Raw genomic sequence first — 22,101 nt, 5'->3', positions numbered from 1 at the left:
AATATGTCTATTAAGAACTAGCACTGAAAATGTATTTCAAATAACTGTAGGCTGAAACGTTGATTCCTTCAGAAACGGAAAGGCCTACAACAGGAAGACTGAGAGGACCAAATGTTGCCTACATATTACCTTGTAAAATGGCTAGCTAGTATTTAATTACTTAATCCCCAGAAACAAATAGGTGTAATTTCTTCCCCAACAGAACAACTTAAGTAGAAACAAATACAGTAATATATGTAATACGACTTATAATAAAAATCAAGTAATACTCCAAAAGCTTCTATTTCCATGTGGAGATATTGGAATTCAGATTTTTTCTTTCCTTCTAACTGCCAAATGTGCCCTGAAAACACAGCCATCCCTCTTATTCTGCCATGTTGCAAACTGGATAAAAACCAAGAGATACCCAGATTCTTATCTGGAGTCAACCCAATAGAGTGATTTTTTTTAAACTTTCATTTGATGAAGTTTTTTTTCTACAGTACCTCCTCATTTTTCATCTTTTGTGACAAAAGCAACATCTGTTCTGTTACTCAAACCTCACATCGTGAATCAAAAGCAATCCTGAATTGCATCATATGTTGCAATTATTGCCAAAAATCCAGCCATTTGAACATGCTGAGCAACTCACTGTAATACAACCCTTGTTAAAGCCAATGACGAGCAATTTCCACGTTTTCCTCCGTCACAGTCAACTCTGGGCCACCCAAGTCAGTTACCAGCAACGAGGATTGGCATCTCACCACCATCACCATATTGTTCCCATTCCTCAGAATATGAAAGACATCACAGAAAAACCACGTAAACCCTGAAAATAATAATTCTAATCGTGCTAATTCTACCATACTCTGCATATTTCGTGGAAGGCAGCATAATTAGAAAGACAGCCTCTGTCAAAACAAAGTTACAGATTTTAACCCAGCTACTGGAAAAATAGTAGGATCTATTATCACCAGCTACAGCAGGTCTCTGCTCCATTACCATTATAAAAGATTCTACTCCAGAAAAGCAGGATCCCTTCCATTCTCACAATTAGGCTCTTCTGCCTGACTTTATGCTCTCATTATATATTAAGTAGGCCTGGGTCCGTTTGATTGATGTGATGAAGGCCTATCATGGCTGGTCAGCAGCAGGCCAAGCCTTGACAGCAAAGCTGCTGTGCATTTCAGACAGTGGGAGCGCAGGGCGTGGAGGAAAAAGGAGCATTTTTGAAAATCTCCGTCACATCTCCAGCTACATAGCACCTTGCAGTTCTAAAACAAAAGGTTTGCTGAAAATATTCTGGCAGAGGATGGACAGAAGCTGTTTTGACCTTGATAATAAAGGAGAAACTTCACAGAAGGTAAATGCAAAATGTGAGTAATTCAGCATTTGCTGTGAAATACAGGCAAGGCAATATCATTCGACAATTCTCTTTGCAACCGATATCACTGCCCTTCTAAGGGAAAAGAAAAAAGGAAATTATGATAAATTCTCGAAATGATCTTTAACTGCAGTATCTAGCTTGGCCCACGATTAAAATAAGATTATGTATGGTAACAGTTGAATCAGGAATTTGATTGAACGGGCCAGAATGACAGTTCTGCTCTGACAATCTATAAAGATTAATATCTATCCCCTGCTACATGGCTTCAGCATGAAGATGCTCACCTTATTTTTCTATCTCTGCCTGTCACCTGGAATTAATGGATTCCACAGCTTTTCCTATCAGCACACCTACCTACCTGGAATTCTTTGCTTCACTACTTTACGTTTAGATTATTCCTTAAAAATATCCTTATTTCTTTTATAGAAATGCCTTTTTTTTTTTTTTTTTTTAAGAAAAGCCACCAAGCTTCCCCTCCCCCTTCTTTGTTTGAAACACACAGCACTTTTATGCAATAGCCATGAAAAATGATTTTAAAAACGAGTACTACAAAACCAGTATAGCAATCCCTGATTTTTAGTGCCTGATGTTCTGCAATTTTAGCCAACGTTAATACAAACAGACCAGTACAGACTGCAACAGTTCACACCCTGCAAAATGTGGCCTATTCAGTCCTTTTCACTGCAAACAGAGGAAAAAACCCAAAGGTTTTTTACATTCTACACACATTTAGCCTTACATTTATCTAACAAGACCAGCATTTTCATATAGACATCCACTCCATTTCGCAGAACACTGTTATTAAGGCATAAAATTAACACCAAAAATAGATTCTTATTGTCTTTTTTTTTAACGTGGAAAGATCTACCCTGGTTGCATGCTCCACCAGACAGTTCACAGATCAGAAAGCTGTAAAATCTACCTCAAACCCCCATTCTCAACGAAAATGTTAACATCACCGATTAAAACACAACGTCCTTACCTATGAGCTGCATTCTTTCAAATGTAAAAATGCTTTTATTTCCTTTCTATCTAATCTGCCCAGTGCCTGGACATAATTTCAGCCTGCCTTCCAAATATTTCCTTGCTTTCTCTCGCACTGCACGGCATCCGCAGTTACACGGCATTACTTACATTCTCTTCCATATAAAAAAAAAAAAAAAGAAAAAAATCAGACATTACATGAAAGGGAAAAAAAAAAAAAGAAAAAAAAAAGAAAGAGACAGCCCATTTCAAAGCATCTGGCAAGCCTCCCCTGGCAGGCGGCCAAGCCTCGGCTAAATCTTCCCTCTCCGGGCGAGCATGCTCACTGGAAACCAACAGAGTGTTGCTGAGGCAACACCGTAGGCAGCCTCCAAGTATGAACAGCCATTCTGTTTTTGCTGTGACAAACCGCATACTACAGGGGAAGTGAAAGGGAAACGGTATCTGACCTTCCTCGGAAGACAAACTTCGCCGTGTTTTTTGCGAGAAAAGGACCAAACGTTGCCAAGCGCGCTGTGAAAATTACCAAAAAAAAAAAAAAAAACACCAAGAAAAAACGCACCCAAACGCAACCGAGGATGCCCTGCCCCCTCCCCACACGCTTTATTTCTAAATTTAACATCGAGGTTAAAAACAGGTAGCAGAAATAAAAGGAAAATATGCAAATACATTTTGTTGACATGAAACCTTCACGAGAAAGGAGCAACTCAAAATATTCCAACACAGAAAAACATTTTAACATAAGTTTCAACTGAACATTAACCAGAATATTCATCCACTTTGTCCTGTTCCTAACCTGTAATATAACCTGCAATGTCGAGGAGAAAACCCACTGTGACTCACTCACTAAGGTAAGTACTGCACTGCTCTCAGTGTCTTAGAAAGCAAAGAGCTTTACCAGCCATTATGCACTACCTCACTCTTTGTCAAGCTTCTGTTTTTGCTTCAGTAGTTTAATTCAACCTTTTATCAAACTAATTTTCAGAAACAAGCTACTTTTTATGTAAACTACATATGAACTACAGAAGAAAAAAATACAAAGCTACTTTCATTTAATGCTAAGATTACTACTATTTGGCTCAGTGTCAATTTCTTGTTCACGTTTCTCTTTCACCCAGATTCTTTCTACCACTCTTCTCCGCCTTGAACTTTTTATTTCTTTACTTTACATACTTCTTTACCTACCAGATAATAGCAGGAAATCTACTACTGTTCACAAGTACCAACAAAGAGGATGGGAGCAAAGGGAAGATAAACAGACCTAAAAACACGCTGAAGTGAGTAAGTCTGAGAGGAAAATGTTGGACGCGCACATTACTCTATTATCTTTGAGGAATGACTGAAATTGTCCAGACTTACCGTTACTTCTTCATTTTTCTCTTCTCTTTTTATTTCCTCCTCATCAGTTTCTGCCGTAGCTCCTTCTTCATCGCTGCTAGAGGATTCCATAATTTCACTTATGTCCATTTTCCAGTTCCGAGGAACAGTCTTTGTGTTGAGAAACGTGCTTGCTTCCTGTAGCCCTACAGAAGAAAGGGCCCTGTTTTTACCTCATCCGAAGTATTCATAGTCACAAAGCGTTTTTAAGTTTCATGTTCTTGTACATTTCAATATTAACTTAAACCAAATGATGAAGTAGGTACTTCAGTTTTAAACAATCAGTCTACATGCTTTATATTTCAAGACAGTCAAATTTTAAAAATCAAGTGCCAGTAAATCAAGGAGCTTAGATTGAGAATATCCATCCGTATTTTCAAGGCATATGTCCTCACGAACACTAGTAAGATTTACACCTGTTTATTTACACAGCAAAGACAATCACCTATACTTATTCACATATGTTCTGTGCAACTGTGAAGCTGTTCTATTTCTGTATGAAAGAAACAAATACTGGAATAAAGCTATGAAAAAAAAACAACACACAAACAAAAATCACAGCTTAAGTACCATAAATTTCTTTGTTGTTTTCAGAAGTTATTCATGTCATAAAGTTTAGATATACACATATTTTGTTTAAGAGAACTGTGTTGGAACAGAGAAAAAAATAATAAGGAAGTGATGATATGGGGAAAGTTCGAACTTGTACAATGGGAATACCCCAAATTATTTAATGAAGAAGAATCAGAAGAGCATTCAAAAGAGTGACATACTGCAATGAGCCATTCACAATATTTCTGGAGAAGAAAATATTTAACAATGTATTTTAACAGCTGCTGATAAATAGTAGCCTTCACAAACTTGTCGTCACCCTTCTCGAAACCATTTTTACAATTCATTCTTCAATGTCCCTCACAGCCAACTATGTTCTGCATTAAAAAAAAACAAACAACACAATCCTTTCTCCAATTTACCTTAAACTTCTGGCTGCTCTGAAGTTCCTGTACTCTGAAATAGTTATTAAGATATATAGGAAATCTTAATCAAACCACCTCACACTGTCCTACTTGAATTATGTTAAATCATTACTTGTAAAGGAGCTGTTCCACACCTTGACCCAAAATGGAGGAACTGTTGGTGGCAGTTTTTGTTTTTTTTTTAATACATGTTTAAAGTTTTTTTTCCTTAATAAAATGTTACATTTTGAGGTGCAACTGGAATGAAGAGCTCTACAATTTTAAGAATGATTTATATTAAGGTGAGAATCTGGCCTTTTACAAGCTCACTAAAAACATGAATATTGTAGTCACATCATCCAAGCATTCAGAAAAATCAACCTCTGTAATTATACTCTTAAACATTAATCACAGGCTATTCACAGAGGCTATTCTACTAAAGTTTACACCTTGATGCCTGGGTATTTTTCACAGAAAGACAAAGTGTTTTGAGCTATAGCACAAAACTGTGGTTTTAGGAGAGGTAACTAAATATTCCATTGTTTAATGACATTTCAAATACCGTACCTTCAAAATATTCTCTTCAATTTGCATGAATTTGCAGCAGAACAAAAGAAGAATGTCAAATCAAGTAACACTTTTACTAGTTGCTCTATTAATAAGGCAGCTGTATCCACAGTTTCTCTAATTTGTCACATTTAAAATTGTTTACGAAATATCCAAGAGCATTCATCTCAAAACAACACGCGGTTACTAATTTGCAAAAGGTAAATTACTATTGTATATTGTATGATGTTGTGTTTTTTTTTTTTTAATAATCTAGAATTTATTCTAATTTACCTTTTTTAGGGGAGGACTCGGATTTTGGTAAGTTTAGAGCATCTAATTCTTTGATGTCTTTTCTTGCTACTGAGTAACTGAAAAAAGAAGAAGGTTCAGTTATTTTCATGACAGTAAAGCAAACACAGTAAAGCAAGTGTTTGACTTAGAAAAACAGCAATTTCTAAAAATTCTTAAAATTTATTATTTGCTTTCAAGCTCCTTTCTAACAACTAAATGCGTAGGGCATTTGTCATTGCAAACCAAAACATAAGATTCAAAACCAGGACAGTTTCCAACATTCCTCTGAAATTCAGAGGCTAAAAGAACTCTTGTAATTAAAATTAAGAAAAGTTCATAAAGTCTCTGTATCTAAAGAAAAAAAAAAAAAGAAGCACAAATCTGCAGTTAAAATACCCGACACAGGCTGAAAACACTTTCCAAATTTAAAATACTCACACCATTCAACAGTTGCTACCCAAAATAGCAATTGAGTTAAAAGGAAACAAACCCTCAATTTTCAAAATGCATTTCTAGTAGCACAAAAGAACAGTGAAGCCAAACTCACAGTGAAGCCAAACTCATGAATCTGCACTGATACATGGTTGACGTTTATTTTTAAATTACAGAAGTGCTTCCATAGCAAAATATATGGGAGCTGCTCTGTTCCAAAGTTATAATAAATATTCAGTTACTGAATTACTACAATACAAACGCTAACCAACCTGCAAGGAAAGCCTTACAAGTGAGTTATTATAATAACATTTTTTTCTTCTTTCATTATATTCAGAAAAACTGGAGTAAAACCTCAGGAATTGGAGGCCGCCATTTTCTGAAGTTAAAGCCATAATACTACGGGGGGGAAAAAGAGTAAAACAGAGCAAGGCTGCATGTTTTTCCAATAACACTCTACCTTTGGCATTTAAGGAACAAGACGAATCTAGAAGGCTGATGATGTAAGTCTACATTAAGAGACCAGACTGAATAAAGCCTTCAGCTACCTGCAACATGTTTCACTAAACAAAAACTCACATGCTAGTCAACATCAAGACTACTAAAAATCACAACCTGTTCACTTTGAAAAAGAGAAAGAGGGGGACAGGTGGCCTTCACCAAGGATGTTAGTTACAATATGTTGAGACAGATGCATTAGAAACGCTTTAAAAAGATGACGACAAATAAGGGGAAACAGCTTTGAAAAACAGATTTGGTATTCTTTTGAATATGTTATTCCTTAAGTAACATGCATCCCTCTCTTTCTCTCCTTCTTCCACCCACCCTTTTTTTGGAGGGTGGAGTGGGTGGATGGAGAGGGAATAGGAAAGGTAAGATTAAAAGGACCTTTCTTTCTTTTCCCAGAACTTTTGGTCCAGATTCTATAAACATTTTAATTGAACAGTTATTTTACATTCCCTTCTTTAAAAAAAAGCATAGATTAACCACTTTTTGATTTATTCCATTTAAACAGCAATGTGTATCTGGGCATTCAAGGTAATAGGACAATCAGATATTGAAACTACTACAATAGGGGCCTGTAAAGTTGTAATAACTATTTGTTAGAACCAAAGCACACACTTTGCGAATACGTTATAGAATGGGAAACACTTAATTTTAACAACTGTTTTTTTGAATTTGTTGATTTTAAAGACACCAAAACTGTACCAATCTGGAATATAAATGCAATGTAAAGGGTAAGATGGGGAATATAGAAGAAATTAGTTGGAAATGACTATGAATGACAAGGGTTAACAAAAAAAATGTATTTCAATTCTCTTAAATTGAAATCAGTCATTGACCAGGTATGTTTCTCAAAACATGCAATACCTCTAGCCCTTAAGTGGTAAGCCATTTGCTTGCACTTTTCAGTAAGAAACAGCAACAGTCTACAAGCGACATACAAAATTGCACCCTTTTGGAAATTTTGGAAAAATGTTAACATCTTCAAAAGGAATGCCTTATGAAAAAAAAAAAAAAGAAAAATTGGTAAGTCTAATAAAAGTTAGCTATTACTTACAATTTGGAATCTGCAAAGGATCGAACTAAACACTGGTCCTTTTTCACAGTGACGTCATCATTACAGCTGGGAGATACAACCTGAAGTTTCAAATAAAACACTTTTTTTAAGCAAAAAAAAAAAAAACACCAAAAAACCTTATCTTGAAAAGAATGACAGCAGGAAAATAGCTGTTTTCCTGTTTCTTCTATCATAGTTCCCATATCTGAGAAAAGAAACATACTTCAATATGCATTACTAAAGCCAACAATAACAAATTTCAAGAAGCACTTTATCTCAAACTATTTATTTACTCTGCTTGTCATGTACGAGCTAGAATAGTTTACTATTTCAGTTGTAAACACAAAAAGTACTCTACAGGGGTGACATCATGGAATCCTGTTCATGCACTCAGCTTTTTTCTTTTGTTCGTATAAAAACTGTTTAAAGCATCTATTTAAAATGGAAAAGTCACAAACCCGCTTATTTTATACCAGCGTCTGATCTTGAGCACTCAAACTGAGAGCTAAGTATCTTTTTTTTCTTTTGCAGGTGTGAATAATGTTAACCAGTACAGATTTCATTGTTTCACGGCAGTATCATCTCCAGATGTCTAAAAATGTGATAAAAATGGATTTGCAGTATTTGTATTACCACAAACACATTTACATTCTATTCTAGACCATGTATGGACAAAAACCATGAAATGCAGATTGATCTACCAGGATTCCATGGAAGCTGTGCCACCTCATTCCAACGCAGCAGAAATTCATCCCCAAACCACAAAAAGACATTACTGGTTCTCAGCAAGCAAGGAACACAGCAGGTACACAGCTTCTAAGTAACTTAATCCCTAGCTGGAACCATGTGAAGTTAAAATCTGCCATTAGCGAAGGGATATACAGCAACCAGAACACTTATAACACCACCACATTTCCCATTTTTAACTGTGGTATAGTTGGCTTAAGGCAGTGTCAGCTATTCACCCTCCATTACACTGTAATGTTCTTTAAAGGAAAAGAAGACAACTAGCCAGTGATCAGTTCATTACCTTTTGATCTTAGATTTACATAGGGATTAAAATGTTAAACTAAATTGGAAGATGGCTATAAGCCAAGCCCTTTCCAGATAAGGAAATCAAGATTCAAAATAAAGGACTATGGTTTACTCAATTAAGTAAATGAAATCTGTAAAAGCTCGTGAACAAAACCTGCCTATCTGTTTAATATTCCAAGTACCTTTTTATTTAAAATAAACACATCCCTGATGACAGAAGATGCATATTCAGCTTGTCTAATAAACTGAATACTAAAGCTGTCTAATAAAAGTTTACTAAATAAATCAACTTTTAATATACATCTATAAACTTTTTTGTGCTTATAAACAACCTGCAAAGTGTCTGTCTTTACAGTACAAGCCTAGTCACTCAAATTTAATCAAAATATATTTAATATTAGTAATAGCAATGAACAGCTGTATCCTACATTGACTACTATTTTTATTTGACTGTCAATCTCTAGAGCTAGAGAAACTGGAGATTCACATAAATTTAAGCATGAAAGGAACTAATACTTAAACTGAAAGTCTAAGGAAAAAGGCAATCATTAAACACGAAAAGATAAAAATTCCACTGCACTTAAAACTCATAAAACTAGTTGCTCTTTAACTGCCTGCGAGTGCAAGTCCTAAGTTAGTCTATTTTTAGTAGAAAAATATCTTTGCATACCAATCATTTTATGTGCAGTTTTGAAAGACTTAAGAGCCACTAAACTGTAAGTTATACACAGATGATCGTCTTTACTCTTCTACTGTTCACAGATACTGCAGAATATTCAGATTTTTAGAGAATACGAGCAGCAGAGCTTAGCCTGACTGCATTCACAACTTTGCTATGAAAGTTGTGAATTCTGCAAACTTTCCTATCCAGGAAAAGCACTATAAGAACAATGCAACAAGTCAGATGTCATTCTTGTAAAAATAAAATAAATTAAGTAGTATGGCATTAGAGATGTCAATGCTTTAAATCACTTACCAATGCTGGATACCAGTCTGACTTCTCAGAATTACAAGTCACAGTCACAACTTTGCCAAGCAATTCATCATTGAGACGCCTTTTATCTTCATCCTCTTCTTCACTACTTTCTTCTTCCTTTTCATCTTCAGTACTGAATTATTAAAACACACAGTATTTTAAAGTTTTGAACTGAAGTTCACATTTGAGAGCAAATACAGCTTCCAGCCAGATCTTTCTTGCTCTTCTCAAAGCTTCACAAACAGAATTTTAAGAGCTGAAATTGCTTGAAATATTCTTGAATATTAAGTGATCGTAGAGGAATTTGGTAGAAAATCTTTCCAAGTAGTAGCATTTTGCAAGAGCAGATGTTGGAATTGGAGGCATGAATCAGGTTTGATTGTGTATAGATATGAAACAAAGAGAAATAGTCTCTACCCTTAAAATTTAAAAGCATCTTTTTTCCTACTTTGTGCAGTATAAAGAAGGTGAAAAAAACCTATGTATCTTGACAAAAAATTCCTATTATATGAAAGAAGTATAAACATTCTGAAGGCTACTACAAGGGAAAAAACATCAATTCTCTGTTACTGCTAAGATATGAACACATCTAAATGAACTGAATTAAGTCCATAACCTGTGCATACAGATTGCACGATACAGCTTTCAGACCATTACAGCTTCAATGGTACTACTACAGTTTTAGCAAAGGACTCCAAAGGAAAGGAAAGCAACAGAGGACTATCAAAACTCACACAGGAATAGAAGATCTCCTTCCTCTATTGGATTTCTTCCCAATAACTGGAGTTCCAAAGTGCTCTGGGTTGGTTAGTGGTAGCTGGTCAAGTGTCTACATGGAAAAAGAAAAAATAATTTGCCATTTCTTATTATATCAAAAAGCAAGCTTGTACTACTTAGCTTTCAATGTATATCCATCGCCTTACCTCACTTTCTGCAAAGTGCCGTTCTCCCTTCAAGCATAATGAAGTTCGTCTCAAGGTCCTTTCATCACCATCATCAAAAACTAGAATGAAGTCAAGGAAACACAATGTCAGATGATGATCAGATCTCTTTCCCAAGCTGACAAAACAAGTCAACTACTATTTATGTCACAATTTAGAATATTCTCTAAAACATGATTTCAAAGACCTTCATTTTAATGTTTCTTTGGTTCACAAACAAAAGGAAGGGTGGTATTAAAGATTCAGTCTCAGAACAGATAACATTTTCACAAAGAAGTTCAATTTTCACAAAGTCAGTTCAAAGTAAGGCTTCTGGAGGCAACAGTCTCAGTCTAATTTAGACATCCTACTTATCAATACATTGCACTTCTTCATACCATAGCCACTGGCTGCACAAGTTACTATTATCTTACAATCTTCCTTAATCTATCCATTTATTCCATACCTTCTTCATTTGAATTATCTATCTTCCTACAAACAACTCATCAAAAAGACAAATCAATGAGAAGAATTACAAGTGTGACAGTTTTTGCTACACTGTCAGTACTGTGCTACCAACAGCCTGAGAGTACGAGAAACTTGCAACTGCAGGTCTGACCGATTTAGAAGGAATACAGAAAGAAAAGTCAGACAAACATGAGTTTTAACAGAACAGGAAAAGTCAAAATGAAGTTCCATCAATTTACAATGTTCAGCTGAAGAAGTCTAGGATACAATGAGTTTATTACAAGCTTTGGCCAAGAAATGTCTACTCTTTAGTAGGTTTAAATAAAACATTTTCACAAAGATTTCCTTTAAGAGAAGAAAATATACTAGTCCCCCCATTCCCTCCACCTCTATCCCAAAATTTTATTTTGAAGATTTTTAAATGGCTTGGTACCTGCAATCTGTAGTCAGCAATAATATTCCTTCTAACAGAAGTAAGTCACAGAAAGAGTTTGTATTTTAAGATGCACATGATATTTTGGCAGTCCTACATCCCTCGGTTCTGGTTCAGACCCCTCTGTCTGAGCCACACGAACAAGGAGAGCTGAGACCAGGTGGCTGCAGTCTGGCATTTCAGTAAGGTAAAAGTTTATTTGTCCAGGTCAAAGTGCAGAATACAATTCTATATTTAAACTACTTGAAACATGCTTTGTTCAGTAGTGAACCTTTTTTTTGAAAAAAAGTTTAAAGATTGTTGTGTTTATCAATATGATAACTATGACTTACTTCCACTAAAACAAACAAACAAACAAAAAAAACAGAACATGATCTAGCAGGAATATGGAATACACGGGTATTGTTAGCAGGAACAGTGTGGTTACAGCAAGAAAAACACTTAATTTGTCAAAAAAATGAATAGAATAGCCACTTTCTCATAATCTTAGATTAAACCCTTAGACTGGAATAATACTACAGTAATTATAGAAAAAGGTGTGAGTACAGATTCGGTTACGCTTACAGCTTATCTTAGCTTTAAGGTTCCTACATCTTCGGAGTAGAGATACTGCTGTGACATGTTCCACTACCAAATAATCTTAATGGCTTCAACCATAAAATAGTAAACATGAAGCAAGTAACTTTTTCCCCTCCAAAACCCTAGTATTTTAAAAACACAGATAGCTATAAACGTAATTAGCCATACTAGTCAATAATCTTTTCAAAAACTTTAAAATAAAGCAACCACGAAGACCTGTCAACCCCAATGTCAATACACTACTCTCAAAATCCTCTAGTTTGGTTTACAGCTTCAGGAAACCACCGCCGATACACTTTGCACTCAAAGGGAAAACAAAACGAGGCCTTCCCCTCAAAAATATTTTATGGACCCTGCAGTGCTTGTCATTTCTCATTGGTCTGAAGAGGTTGAAAAGCAGATTATCATTATCCTTTACCAAACAGATTCTGAACTTCAGTCAAAGGACTCATAAATTTTCACAAATTTTAGGGGACAAAAGTCTGAGGATTAAAAACAAGTTACTTTATTGGAAACTGCAAACAGAGTCTGATACATGACAGCGAAGAAAAAAAAAATCAGTCTAGTTTCTCCCCACTTCCAGAAGCTCTATTTAATTAAAACTAGTATAGTATACGAAGAAATCAAGCAAACCATTCATAAACTGGAACAATTTTCAAAATGAGGAAAAGGCATGAGAGGGCACTACTATTTTTCACGTTTCAAAGCCATGCTTATTTAATTGCTTCAAGGACAAAATGAAACTTTCTTTGACCAGACAAGATTTTCTTTGATACCTAAGAAATTCTCTGCTCATTCTACAGCAATCTCTGTTGTAGACACATGCAACAGCACTTGCAGCTGATAGCAGAGTTGGACAACTCAGAGGAAGGCAATATCCTTGCAGAACAACAACGTACATTATAGAAAAGCATAAAGAGGCAAAAATTTCCTTAGTGAAATTAGCGATCGTGTTTTATATGATGTCAACAGAGGAAGGATGGGACGATTTTTCCATACAAAAATATCAAAATATCATTTAGTTGCATTTCTAAAGTGAGGCAAAACAAGCCTCACAAATTAACTGTGATAAACAAAATATTTTGTAATTGTAGCTACTTTAAACTTCACTCCCTTTCAGTGAAAAGTATTTAAGTCTTACTTAAAAAGTAACCAGAACCACGCATCGATGTTGTTAGCACCTTTAATATATATACACCTTTCCAAAACTAAGTAAAGGCCTCGTGGTTTCCATCTCTCTTGCTATTTATGAAAACTCTACTTTACAAGAAGTGCTGCTCATATTGCTGCCACCCTTTGCACGACATTTTAAAGCAAGTCCGAGGGGCTTGTCTTTTCAACAGACAAGATGGTATATTAGGGATTTCATGAATAGGTGAGGCAGCAGAGTGGTTTTGGCTATTCAGTACGTTGACAGCCTGACAGCAGTCATGGCAGAACTTAATGCACTCAGGATATGGTATAAGCTGCAAATTCCTTCCACTGTTAACCACACCCAGAAGTAAAAGTGCTTAACTAGTTAAAATGCTTAGTACTAACAAAGATGAATTAAAAAATTGATAAATTAATGTTGAACAACCTGTATTAATTGTATAATTATATATATTGTACAATATATATAATCTATTATACAATATATATATTGTATAATAATACTATTAATTGTATTAGTATTAATGCTTTTTCATTTCCCAAACAAGTTGTTGTTGTAACTCCAAATTCTCTGAAATTCTACAAGTTGTACTCCCTAAGAAAGACTTTACTGAACAGAATCAGTTGTGTAAAGGAAGGAAAGAAATGGGGATGGAAGACAGGGAGGTATCTCTCCATACTCATGTAATGTAGTCATCAGAGGACGTGTTTACAGGGCCATATTTATCGGAGAAGAGGAACTTACAATCCTGTCCTTCCAAAGAAGCAAGTCAGAAAAAGCAGAAGCCCTTTACGTACCACTGTTGCCTAACCTCAAAGTGGGCACGTACTTGTGGTGATGGGGTGCAGCAGCAGATACGTCTGGAGAGAGAACGACACACACGAGCAGGAACCTAAACCTGCTACTGAAGAGTCAGTCTAACAAAGTAGAAGTGACAGGAGGAGAAGCTGGACAGAGGCCTTTCTTCCAATACGTGTTATTTAATGAAGAGCACCAACAGAAGGAATAAAAAAAGATGACTAAGCAGCACGGCCTGGAGGAACTGTCTCTGTTATAATGTTTGTTCTAGTTCCATTCCCAAGATGCCCTATGTGGAGTTGAATATGCTCCATACAGAACATGTAAACAGGGAAACAAAACGGAAAATGCAAACTTTCACTGCATCCTTGTCAATAACAACAGAAAATGAACAGCAATCATTTTTTTTTTCTACTTGTGGAAGCCTAGGCAAGCCAAAGCTGTGATAGAATAACAAAACTCTCCACTGAGAATCAATGCAATACTTCCAAAGTGCTAGTAATTTGTGAGCTATCTGAGATGCTATCCATGAAGGCATCCACAACCCCGTGAAAGCTTTGTAGCTTTTTGTTTTTCAAGCGTGCAAACAATATAGGAAGTACCAGGATGAATGTTTCTCAGTTGATTAAAAACTGAGTGCCTCCAAAATGCTTTAAAGTGTAACTTTCCACACCCTCTGGACAAGCTCTGTAGAAGGCTTGTATGTGCCTACATATGCCATTAACAAAAATATTAATCTTTTTCTCACAAAGATACTGTCTCAACATCTGTTCTCATTTACTTAGAGAGAAAAAGCAGAACAAAGTAGGAGACTAGTGATAACATCCTCATACGAGTTACAATATTACTCGTATGTAGAGCGATCACTCTTACCAGAACAAGGCAGTCTTGTAATAGATGAGAGAATATGGAGAACGACCCTCAAGGCTGCATCTGCTTGCTGACTTCAAATCCAACAAGTTCTGGTACTGTTGTTGCCCAAAGGAGGAGAGGTTCTATACAGCATAGCAAGTACTTTTATCTCGTTCCCCCCTCCCATTGAAAAATCTTTAAGTCTCCCAAGACAACAAAGATACACACCAACAAGTGGAAATTGTTCCTCTGTCGCTGTGCACACTTGGTTATTTTTAACAATGACAAAATAATACTTTGTGAGCTACCAGAGATGCTATCCATGAATGCATCCATAAGCCTTTGAAAGCTTTGTAGTTTTTGTTTTTCAACTGTGGAAACAATATAGGAAGTACGAGGATCCAGGCAATACTTGTTGAATGACCTTGGAGCCAGGGATTACGCTAATCAATGATTCATCTTTGTAACAAGACGCTGCAGAGTGTTGTGCTACCGTAGAGACTACAGAATTCAGTGTTTTGTTTGTTTTTTTTAAAGAAAACTATTTTAAATGAGCTTCAGTTTGTTTGCAGAAATGTATAGAAATATGACTGAACGCAAAGAACGAACTTGGAGAGCACTCATATAAAACTATGTCCTCACAAAAGCCTACTGCCTGAAACTGTTTCTTATTTCCTGAGATGTTACAGTAATCTTACTATTGTAACATAGAAAGAGATTTAAAAAAAATCTACCTCCTGAACATGCCTGAGTACTAAATGCAGTGCTGGTATTCTTCTTTCAGCTTCTTCAGAAAGCAATGAACGCAGCTTTCTCTGTGCCCATAATCCATGATATGCCCCATATCCAGGTAAATAAGGGATTTCTTCCAAATCCACCCAAGCAACATTTTGGAGATAAAAAGAGTAAACTCACGGGAGGTGAGGTAAGTCCGGAGCACCAGCTAGGTGGGGACAACCGGACAGTTCCCCTGCCACACTCGTCATTTAGGATTCCGGGATGACACACACACAGCCAGAGGATGAAGTGATGCTTCTGGGATGTAGTACTCAACAGGATGCAGGGAAGGCGAACTGGTCGAACCAGCCACACAAACACGACCAGCGCCGTGCTCATACTACGAGAAGCGTGCTGTGATGTTGGTGTTACAAAGAGACAAACTGGCAGGGATAAAATCAGCTGTCTGTCATGGCTCTGAGAGCTTTTCTGATCCTTCATAAAAGAATTAGGGAAGTTAGGAGCTTCAAGTTGTAGTGGAGACAGGACCAAGCGAATTTTTCATCTAAGCAGAAATATCCGCACTCATGAACAGGTGAGGAAAATACGACAGACAGACAGATCCTGTTACTCCTGCTACTGCAAGTCCTGGGACATCACAGTTCATTTTATGAAAAACGTTTTCAGATCTGTCAACTGGAATTTTAAAAACCCACAGAACATATTTAGCACCTGTCATCTCCGTCACCTGCCCTCCTAAGTGTGATACCCCCGGGTGACACAGCCTGTGGCTCACGCTGTACTTCATTTCCCCAGCAACTCGTGCCACCCCACACCTCGCTTGCACAAGGACGAGCATCAGGTGCCGAACTCCTCCCAGCACACTCACTCAGCCGACAGCATTCCCTGCGAACCCTGCAGCGACCACAGGCCAGGAGGAAGCCACCACCACCACCACAGGAGCCTGGAGAGCGGCAGCAGGAGGAGCTGGGGGCTCACAGAGGTCTCAGAAGCGGTGCCCAGCCCACAGCACAGCCAAAGCTGGGTTGTGGCGATGTACAATACAGAACCGGAGCCAAAGAGCAAAACCCTTTTGGCTTTTCCTCTCATGGGGCATTGAAAAGAACGAGAGAAATGATTTACTATTTATAATAAAATATTCTGTCATTTCAGGTTACTTTTGAAATGAAAAAAGACATCTTACATGAAAGCCTGAAAACCATAGTTCTCAAAGAAATAAAAAATCTTGTTCTCTTGCACTCTGACCAGTATATAAGCTCTACTGTGGACAGCAAGGTCTGCTAGAAACTGCAAATACCCCTCAATATTTTTAATTTCCTATTTCCTTTTCATTTCAGAGGAAAAATAGAGTTAGCTACACCTTTTCTCTTTCTTCAGAAGAACTTCTCTATGCCTTTGTCTCTCAAAAGACAAGGCACAAGGCTTGTACGTATACAATGTATTTGGTCTGTTTTTTTTTACTTCCATTTAAAGTTGTAGGTATGGTTAAATTACACATCCTCAACAACAGATCTAAGCACACGCACATTGCTGGCCTTAGCCTTGTCAAAAGAAAGATGATACTTGTTTTGATGAGACAAGAAAAAAAGGGTTGATTTAACAGCAGCTCTTCAGATGCTTCCTGAAAATACTGTTTTGCACTTTTATATAAAAACCACATTGCTTTCCCCTCTGAAAAGTTTTATAAAACTACTTCCTTAAAGTACATATACACGGGGGTTTCTGTTTTCTGAAATTATGGTAACAATTCTAAGATTCCAGAGAAGGCTACGGACGGAAAATATAACCATGTACTATGTTAGGTGTGGCCCATTTTCTTTCCTTCTTTTTTTTTTTTTTTTTAAAGTTATTTCAGACATCATTGCAGTATTTACCTGCAGCATTTTACAATTTAACAGAGAATCAGGTTGAATTACTGCCTGCTTAGTGTACAATCTAACATGGCTCCACTGAAAACAGATCTGATGGACTGTTCTAATGCTGTATAATTATCACCTAGTAAAATATTCAGCACTTCAAAAGCATCAAGGCAGCACTTCAAATTTTTTAAGTAAGTTCATTTAAAATAATTAAGTTTGAAAAGATTAAAACATCCAACTGAGCCATTTGTTACTCACAGAACTTAAACTGCTATTACTGTCATCCCTCTTTACATTCTGTTGAGCAGAAGAGAGGGCAGAGACGTGTGATGGAGTTCTCCAGATGCTGTTAAACTTTCACTCCAAAAAAGCTTTTGTTCCTCTACCTGCTTATACTTCTTTACCTGCTTAAGCTCTTAAAGAGCTGACTTTTGAAGGTATTTCCACATCACAGCTGAAAATTTCAATGACTAAATGGCTACAGAAACACCATTACTATGCAATAATAGGTGAAATAATTCCACAGCAGCTAGCAAGGAAAGAAAACCTTAACATATTTTGGGCAGAACACTAGTAATAGACAGGAGATCTACAGTTAAAATAGACTTATCAACACTGTGTCCCTGTTGTTATGTTGGTGACAAAGTAGCCGACCACAGCAATTTATTTATTTATTTATTTATGAGTATTTATTACTGATTTCTCTATCCTCATCAGACTACTTTTAAATCACTGTGAACAAGATGCTACATAAAACAGAAAATAAATAGCACAGGAAAAGTGCTACTTAAAAGCAAGCTTTCCCTTGTGCTTTCCAACTCAAGCCTGACCACATTCAAGAAAACATTCTCGAACTGGAAAAGCTGTTTAATCCACTTCCTTTCAGCTTTTAGCTTTGACTGAATCAGTCAATAAGACTGCCAAGTAGTATGGCCACCATCTATTAAGAAGGAACCAATTCAACTCTGTTTACTTGACAGCAACATAAACACACACTCAATATCTATCCAAAGCTTTCTACAAGGATACAATGGGAGAAACAGCCTAAAAATAAGGCTCATTTTTCACACCTCAATGTTTCCGTACTCAAGCTGGAGTATTTCTCCAACTTTAAAAGTTACAGTAATCACGATATTAAGATACAAACTTCATAATCTTCATCTGCACATTACCTCGGCTTTCAATACCTATAAACCTGCAACCACATACTGCTCATAAAAATGTTCTTAACATCTAAATACAATTCCAGTGTGTTACAATTGTATTTTTATAGTCAAAGGTATATGCGCTCTATGTGCCATATTACAGTACTGCATGTTAACTTACAATAGAATTACTTAAATCCCCTTCCACACTCAACAGTTCCAAATGTTGACAAAGTCCTAGCAGTCTTAATACATTTGCATATGGAAAACATAAGATCTTATTTTCTCTATTCTAGCTGTCAAAAGATATTTCTTCAGGGGAAAAAAAAAGGATAATAAATCAAGCCGTGCTTTTGAGCTTCCGAGGAACTGCAGTTAATAAATGTATAAGGTAAAAATCACGACATGCATGATTTATCTGTTATTGTAGAGTGTTCAAAAACTTGTTAAATCTAAACAACAATCCACTAAAACAAGGCAAAATATGTATTCACACTTCAAATTATCCACTCATCAAGTAAAGATTTTTGACAGAAGTGTTCTGCTCAAAAGAAAAAAGAAAACAGACAAAAACCCATCCCCCAAAACAGGGGATTTGAAATTCACCTGTCAAATGAAAAATAATTAAATTTATCTGACTTCTTAAATCAATTAAAAAAGAATTTTTAATCACTGAAGTGGGAATGTGGTTGGTTTACTGATTTAAATTTTCCAGGTCAAACTCAGATTTAAGAAAAAACCAACTATCTAAAACTAAAATAAGGAAAATTTTCAAAACGGAAATGCTAATTTATTAACCATAGAAGTATTAGTGCAAGAAAGGTGTTTCTTATCTCTTCTGCATCTGAATGGCAAAAGTCTAAGGCTTATACAGAAAAGGTCCAACATTCTTAACCAAGTATGTTACATCATAGTGCAAGGCCAAGCAGGTTTAAAAACTGCACTCCAAAATAAGCCTGCCTTTTCCCCCTGACCTGACACATACTACAATTTTAAAGCTAAATCTAGAATTTTATAGCAGTGGTATATACTTGAAGGAAATTTACAGAATCACAGCATGGCTGTGGTTGGCTGGGACCTCTGGAGGTCTTCTGGTCCCAGCCTGTGCTCAAACAGGGAAGCCCAAAGAATGGGTTCCCAGGACCCCACATCCAGGAGGCTTTTGAAGATCTCCAAGGAGGAGACTCCACAACCTCTCTAAGCAACCTGTTCCAGTGCTCTGTCACCTGCACAGTAACAAAGTGCTTCCTGATATCTGAGATATTGATATATGATGATATGAATATGCAAAGAGCAGTGGGGTTTTGTCAACTGATAAGTGGACTGGCTTACATTTAAAGTGTGCAATAATAATCACATCGCGATAAATCCTTCCAAATTACTTCTATTGAGATTGTGAGTCTTATCCTGATCCCATCAAAGACTACATAGTCTCGCCTACTGCAATGGAAAGGTTGGATTACTGAAAATATCTTCCTTCTAACTTAAGGAAAAAAAAAAAAGGCTACTGAATCAAAATAATCAACACGTCATGCTGTATGGGATGCCTCAGCAGGGTACTGAAGAATATAAAGTAAAACCTGAATACATTCTATATATAACACAGCTAGTAAGAAGAAACAAATATCAATTTGAATTGACAAGTACCTATCTCAAAAGCTGTGGACAAAATTAGAATGTACAGTGTTTCCTCTCAGCCGGGTACTTCCAAAACTATTTGATTCAATTACTGGGGTTTTAAATACTTGCTTATCTAGGATTATTACTTGAGTGCTGCTGGCTGTTGTCTTTCTACTTTTAAAGTTATTGCAGAAAAATCTAGATATCGTAACGAACAATTCTAATTATGGAAAATAATGAAGTTTCTCTTGCAATAAATCCACATTCAATTTTGAAATTTCACGGACCAGGCATTCTGGAGGTTTGTTTCCATAACTGAGAAACGCATGAGCATTCAGCACAAAAGGCAAAGTTGTTTTCTATTTTACTTTAGATATACTCATTACTTGTTAATGATTTAAACCAATGGTTAATTTCAAGTTACAAAAGAACGTCTTCTCTTTTCCATTAAAGGCAATTCCTTAAAAGAAAATAAAAATCCTTTCTTCTGTTTTTTCATACAAAACGTGACCCTCAACTCTACACAAAATGGAGAAATCCCTTCAGAACACATAGAAGCTACTGGTAGTACTAATGTTTTTCATGTTTATGAGATTGCACCCAGTGAAAGAATGCTTGCATGTCAGTCATCTATTACATGTCATGAGTTTTCAGCTAGAACTGGGATTTTTAAAATTTATGTCTTAAAATCTGCAAAAACTCTCACAAATTCCAGTGAGTGAAACCAGCTTCAGTATACAGACATTGTGCCAAATAGCACTTGACTGCTGAGCTCTGCAATTATCTCTGCAACAGCCTCCCTCACCATCAAATAATTACTATTCTATTTTAAAAGGAAAAGCACAACAAGACCTGGAAGACAAAGTCCCCTACAAAATCTCAGCTTTTACGACACAAGATATAATTACTTACATTATTATCTATAATTAGAAATACATTGTTCAAAGATTAGAGGCCATAAATGAAAACATGTGGCTACTCACCTACAGTATACCAACTCGCATCTGTCAACTTGCTGATAACAGCTTCTTGAAAGGATCCGTCAGGCATTTTTGTTTCAACCATTGCACCGACCTGCAGAAAAGAGTATCTCAAGGTTACGTATAATCTCTAACTCAAATAATGGAGTTAAAACTCATGTAAGCATTAATTCTTCCACTAAGCTGGTTTGTTTGTTTAAGATGCATTTTAGCTATATGTTACTCTGTGAAATGTAGTCATATGGCTGGTAGGAACAAAGGTTCCTAGGCATAAAAGCTGAACTCTAAGTAGACAGTAAGGCAGTAAGGAACTTGGAACACCTTGTTTCAGCGTGACTTACAAGATATAATAGAAAGCTAATTGGAAATAAATATTAAACTATTCAAAGTAACTGGTACTTTATTATTGATGTGCATACAATCATCATTGATTTTTATACTTTTAAACACTTATACCATTCTCTCTAAATTCAAACATGTTTATTCACTGTTGTACCATCAGCTAGATCAGAATCTAAGGATCAGCCTACAACATGTGTTAGTGTTCTTGCATTAGCTACAAAGAAAAACACAAAAAAGGTGATCTATAAGGAGCTCTACATGCAGTCACTGCTCTATAATATAGCTGTTCTGGTAGAAAACTGTTTGGTATCATAAGAATACACATCAACATGTATTTTGATATAAAATACATTAACTACTTTAAAACACATTTAGAACAATCCTATTTACTATTATCTATCAGGCTTGAATTTAGCCTCATGGAATCAAGATCTCCATTACTTACCAGAAGTTTAGAGAAATCAGCCTGTGTGATACTGTTTGTGTATGAAATATGCATTTCAAAGAAGCGTTAACAGCCTCCAAACATTGTAAGAGTTGATGCTAACAGTTCAGAATCAATCTGATCAAAAGTAATGGGCCACCTCCTGTTGATTTCAATTCTGTAGATCAGGTACCCAGATAAACACCATCAAAACTTTCAAATTCACGAATCAACTTTGTTGATAAAGAAAAAAAAAAAGGCAT

General features: G+C 36.2%; 1 protein-coding gene across 4 annotated transcripts in view; it reads right to left on the bottom strand.

Moving 5' to 3' along the window:
* The window catches only part of ARID4A (AT-rich interaction domain 4A), a 47,946-nt gene that overhangs the window by 21,441 nt on the left and 4,404 nt on the right, over positions 1–22,101 (bottom strand). For all 4 annotated transcript variants that reach the window (XM_068682422.1, XM_068682424.1, XM_068682425.1 and 1 more), the window contains exons 5-11: positions 21,076–21,166; positions 10,451–10,530; positions 10,262–10,356; positions 9,528–9,660; positions 7,517–7,596; positions 5,524–5,600; positions 3,710–3,873 (exon numbers count right to left, since the gene is read on the bottom strand). In XM_068682422.1, coding sequence (XP_068538523.1) covers positions 3,710–3,873; positions 5,524–5,600; positions 7,517–7,596; positions 9,528–9,660; positions 10,262–10,356; positions 10,451–10,530; positions 21,076–21,166 — 720 coding nt within the window. The remainder of the gene's footprint in view (positions 1–3,709; positions 3,874–5,523; positions 5,601–7,516; positions 7,597–9,527; positions 9,661–10,261; positions 10,357–10,450; positions 10,531–21,075; positions 21,167–22,101) is intronic.

The sequence above is a fragment of the Anas acuta genome, chromosome 5, assembly GCF_963932015.1.
Source record: "Anas acuta chromosome 5, bAnaAcu1.1, whole genome shotgun sequence".
Classification (NCBI taxonomy): domain Eukaryota; kingdom Metazoa; phylum Chordata; class Aves; order Anseriformes; family Anatidae; genus Anas; species Anas acuta.
Note: the sequence above shows the minus strand (reverse complement) of the source record. Positions and strands in the feature narration are given on the sequence as shown.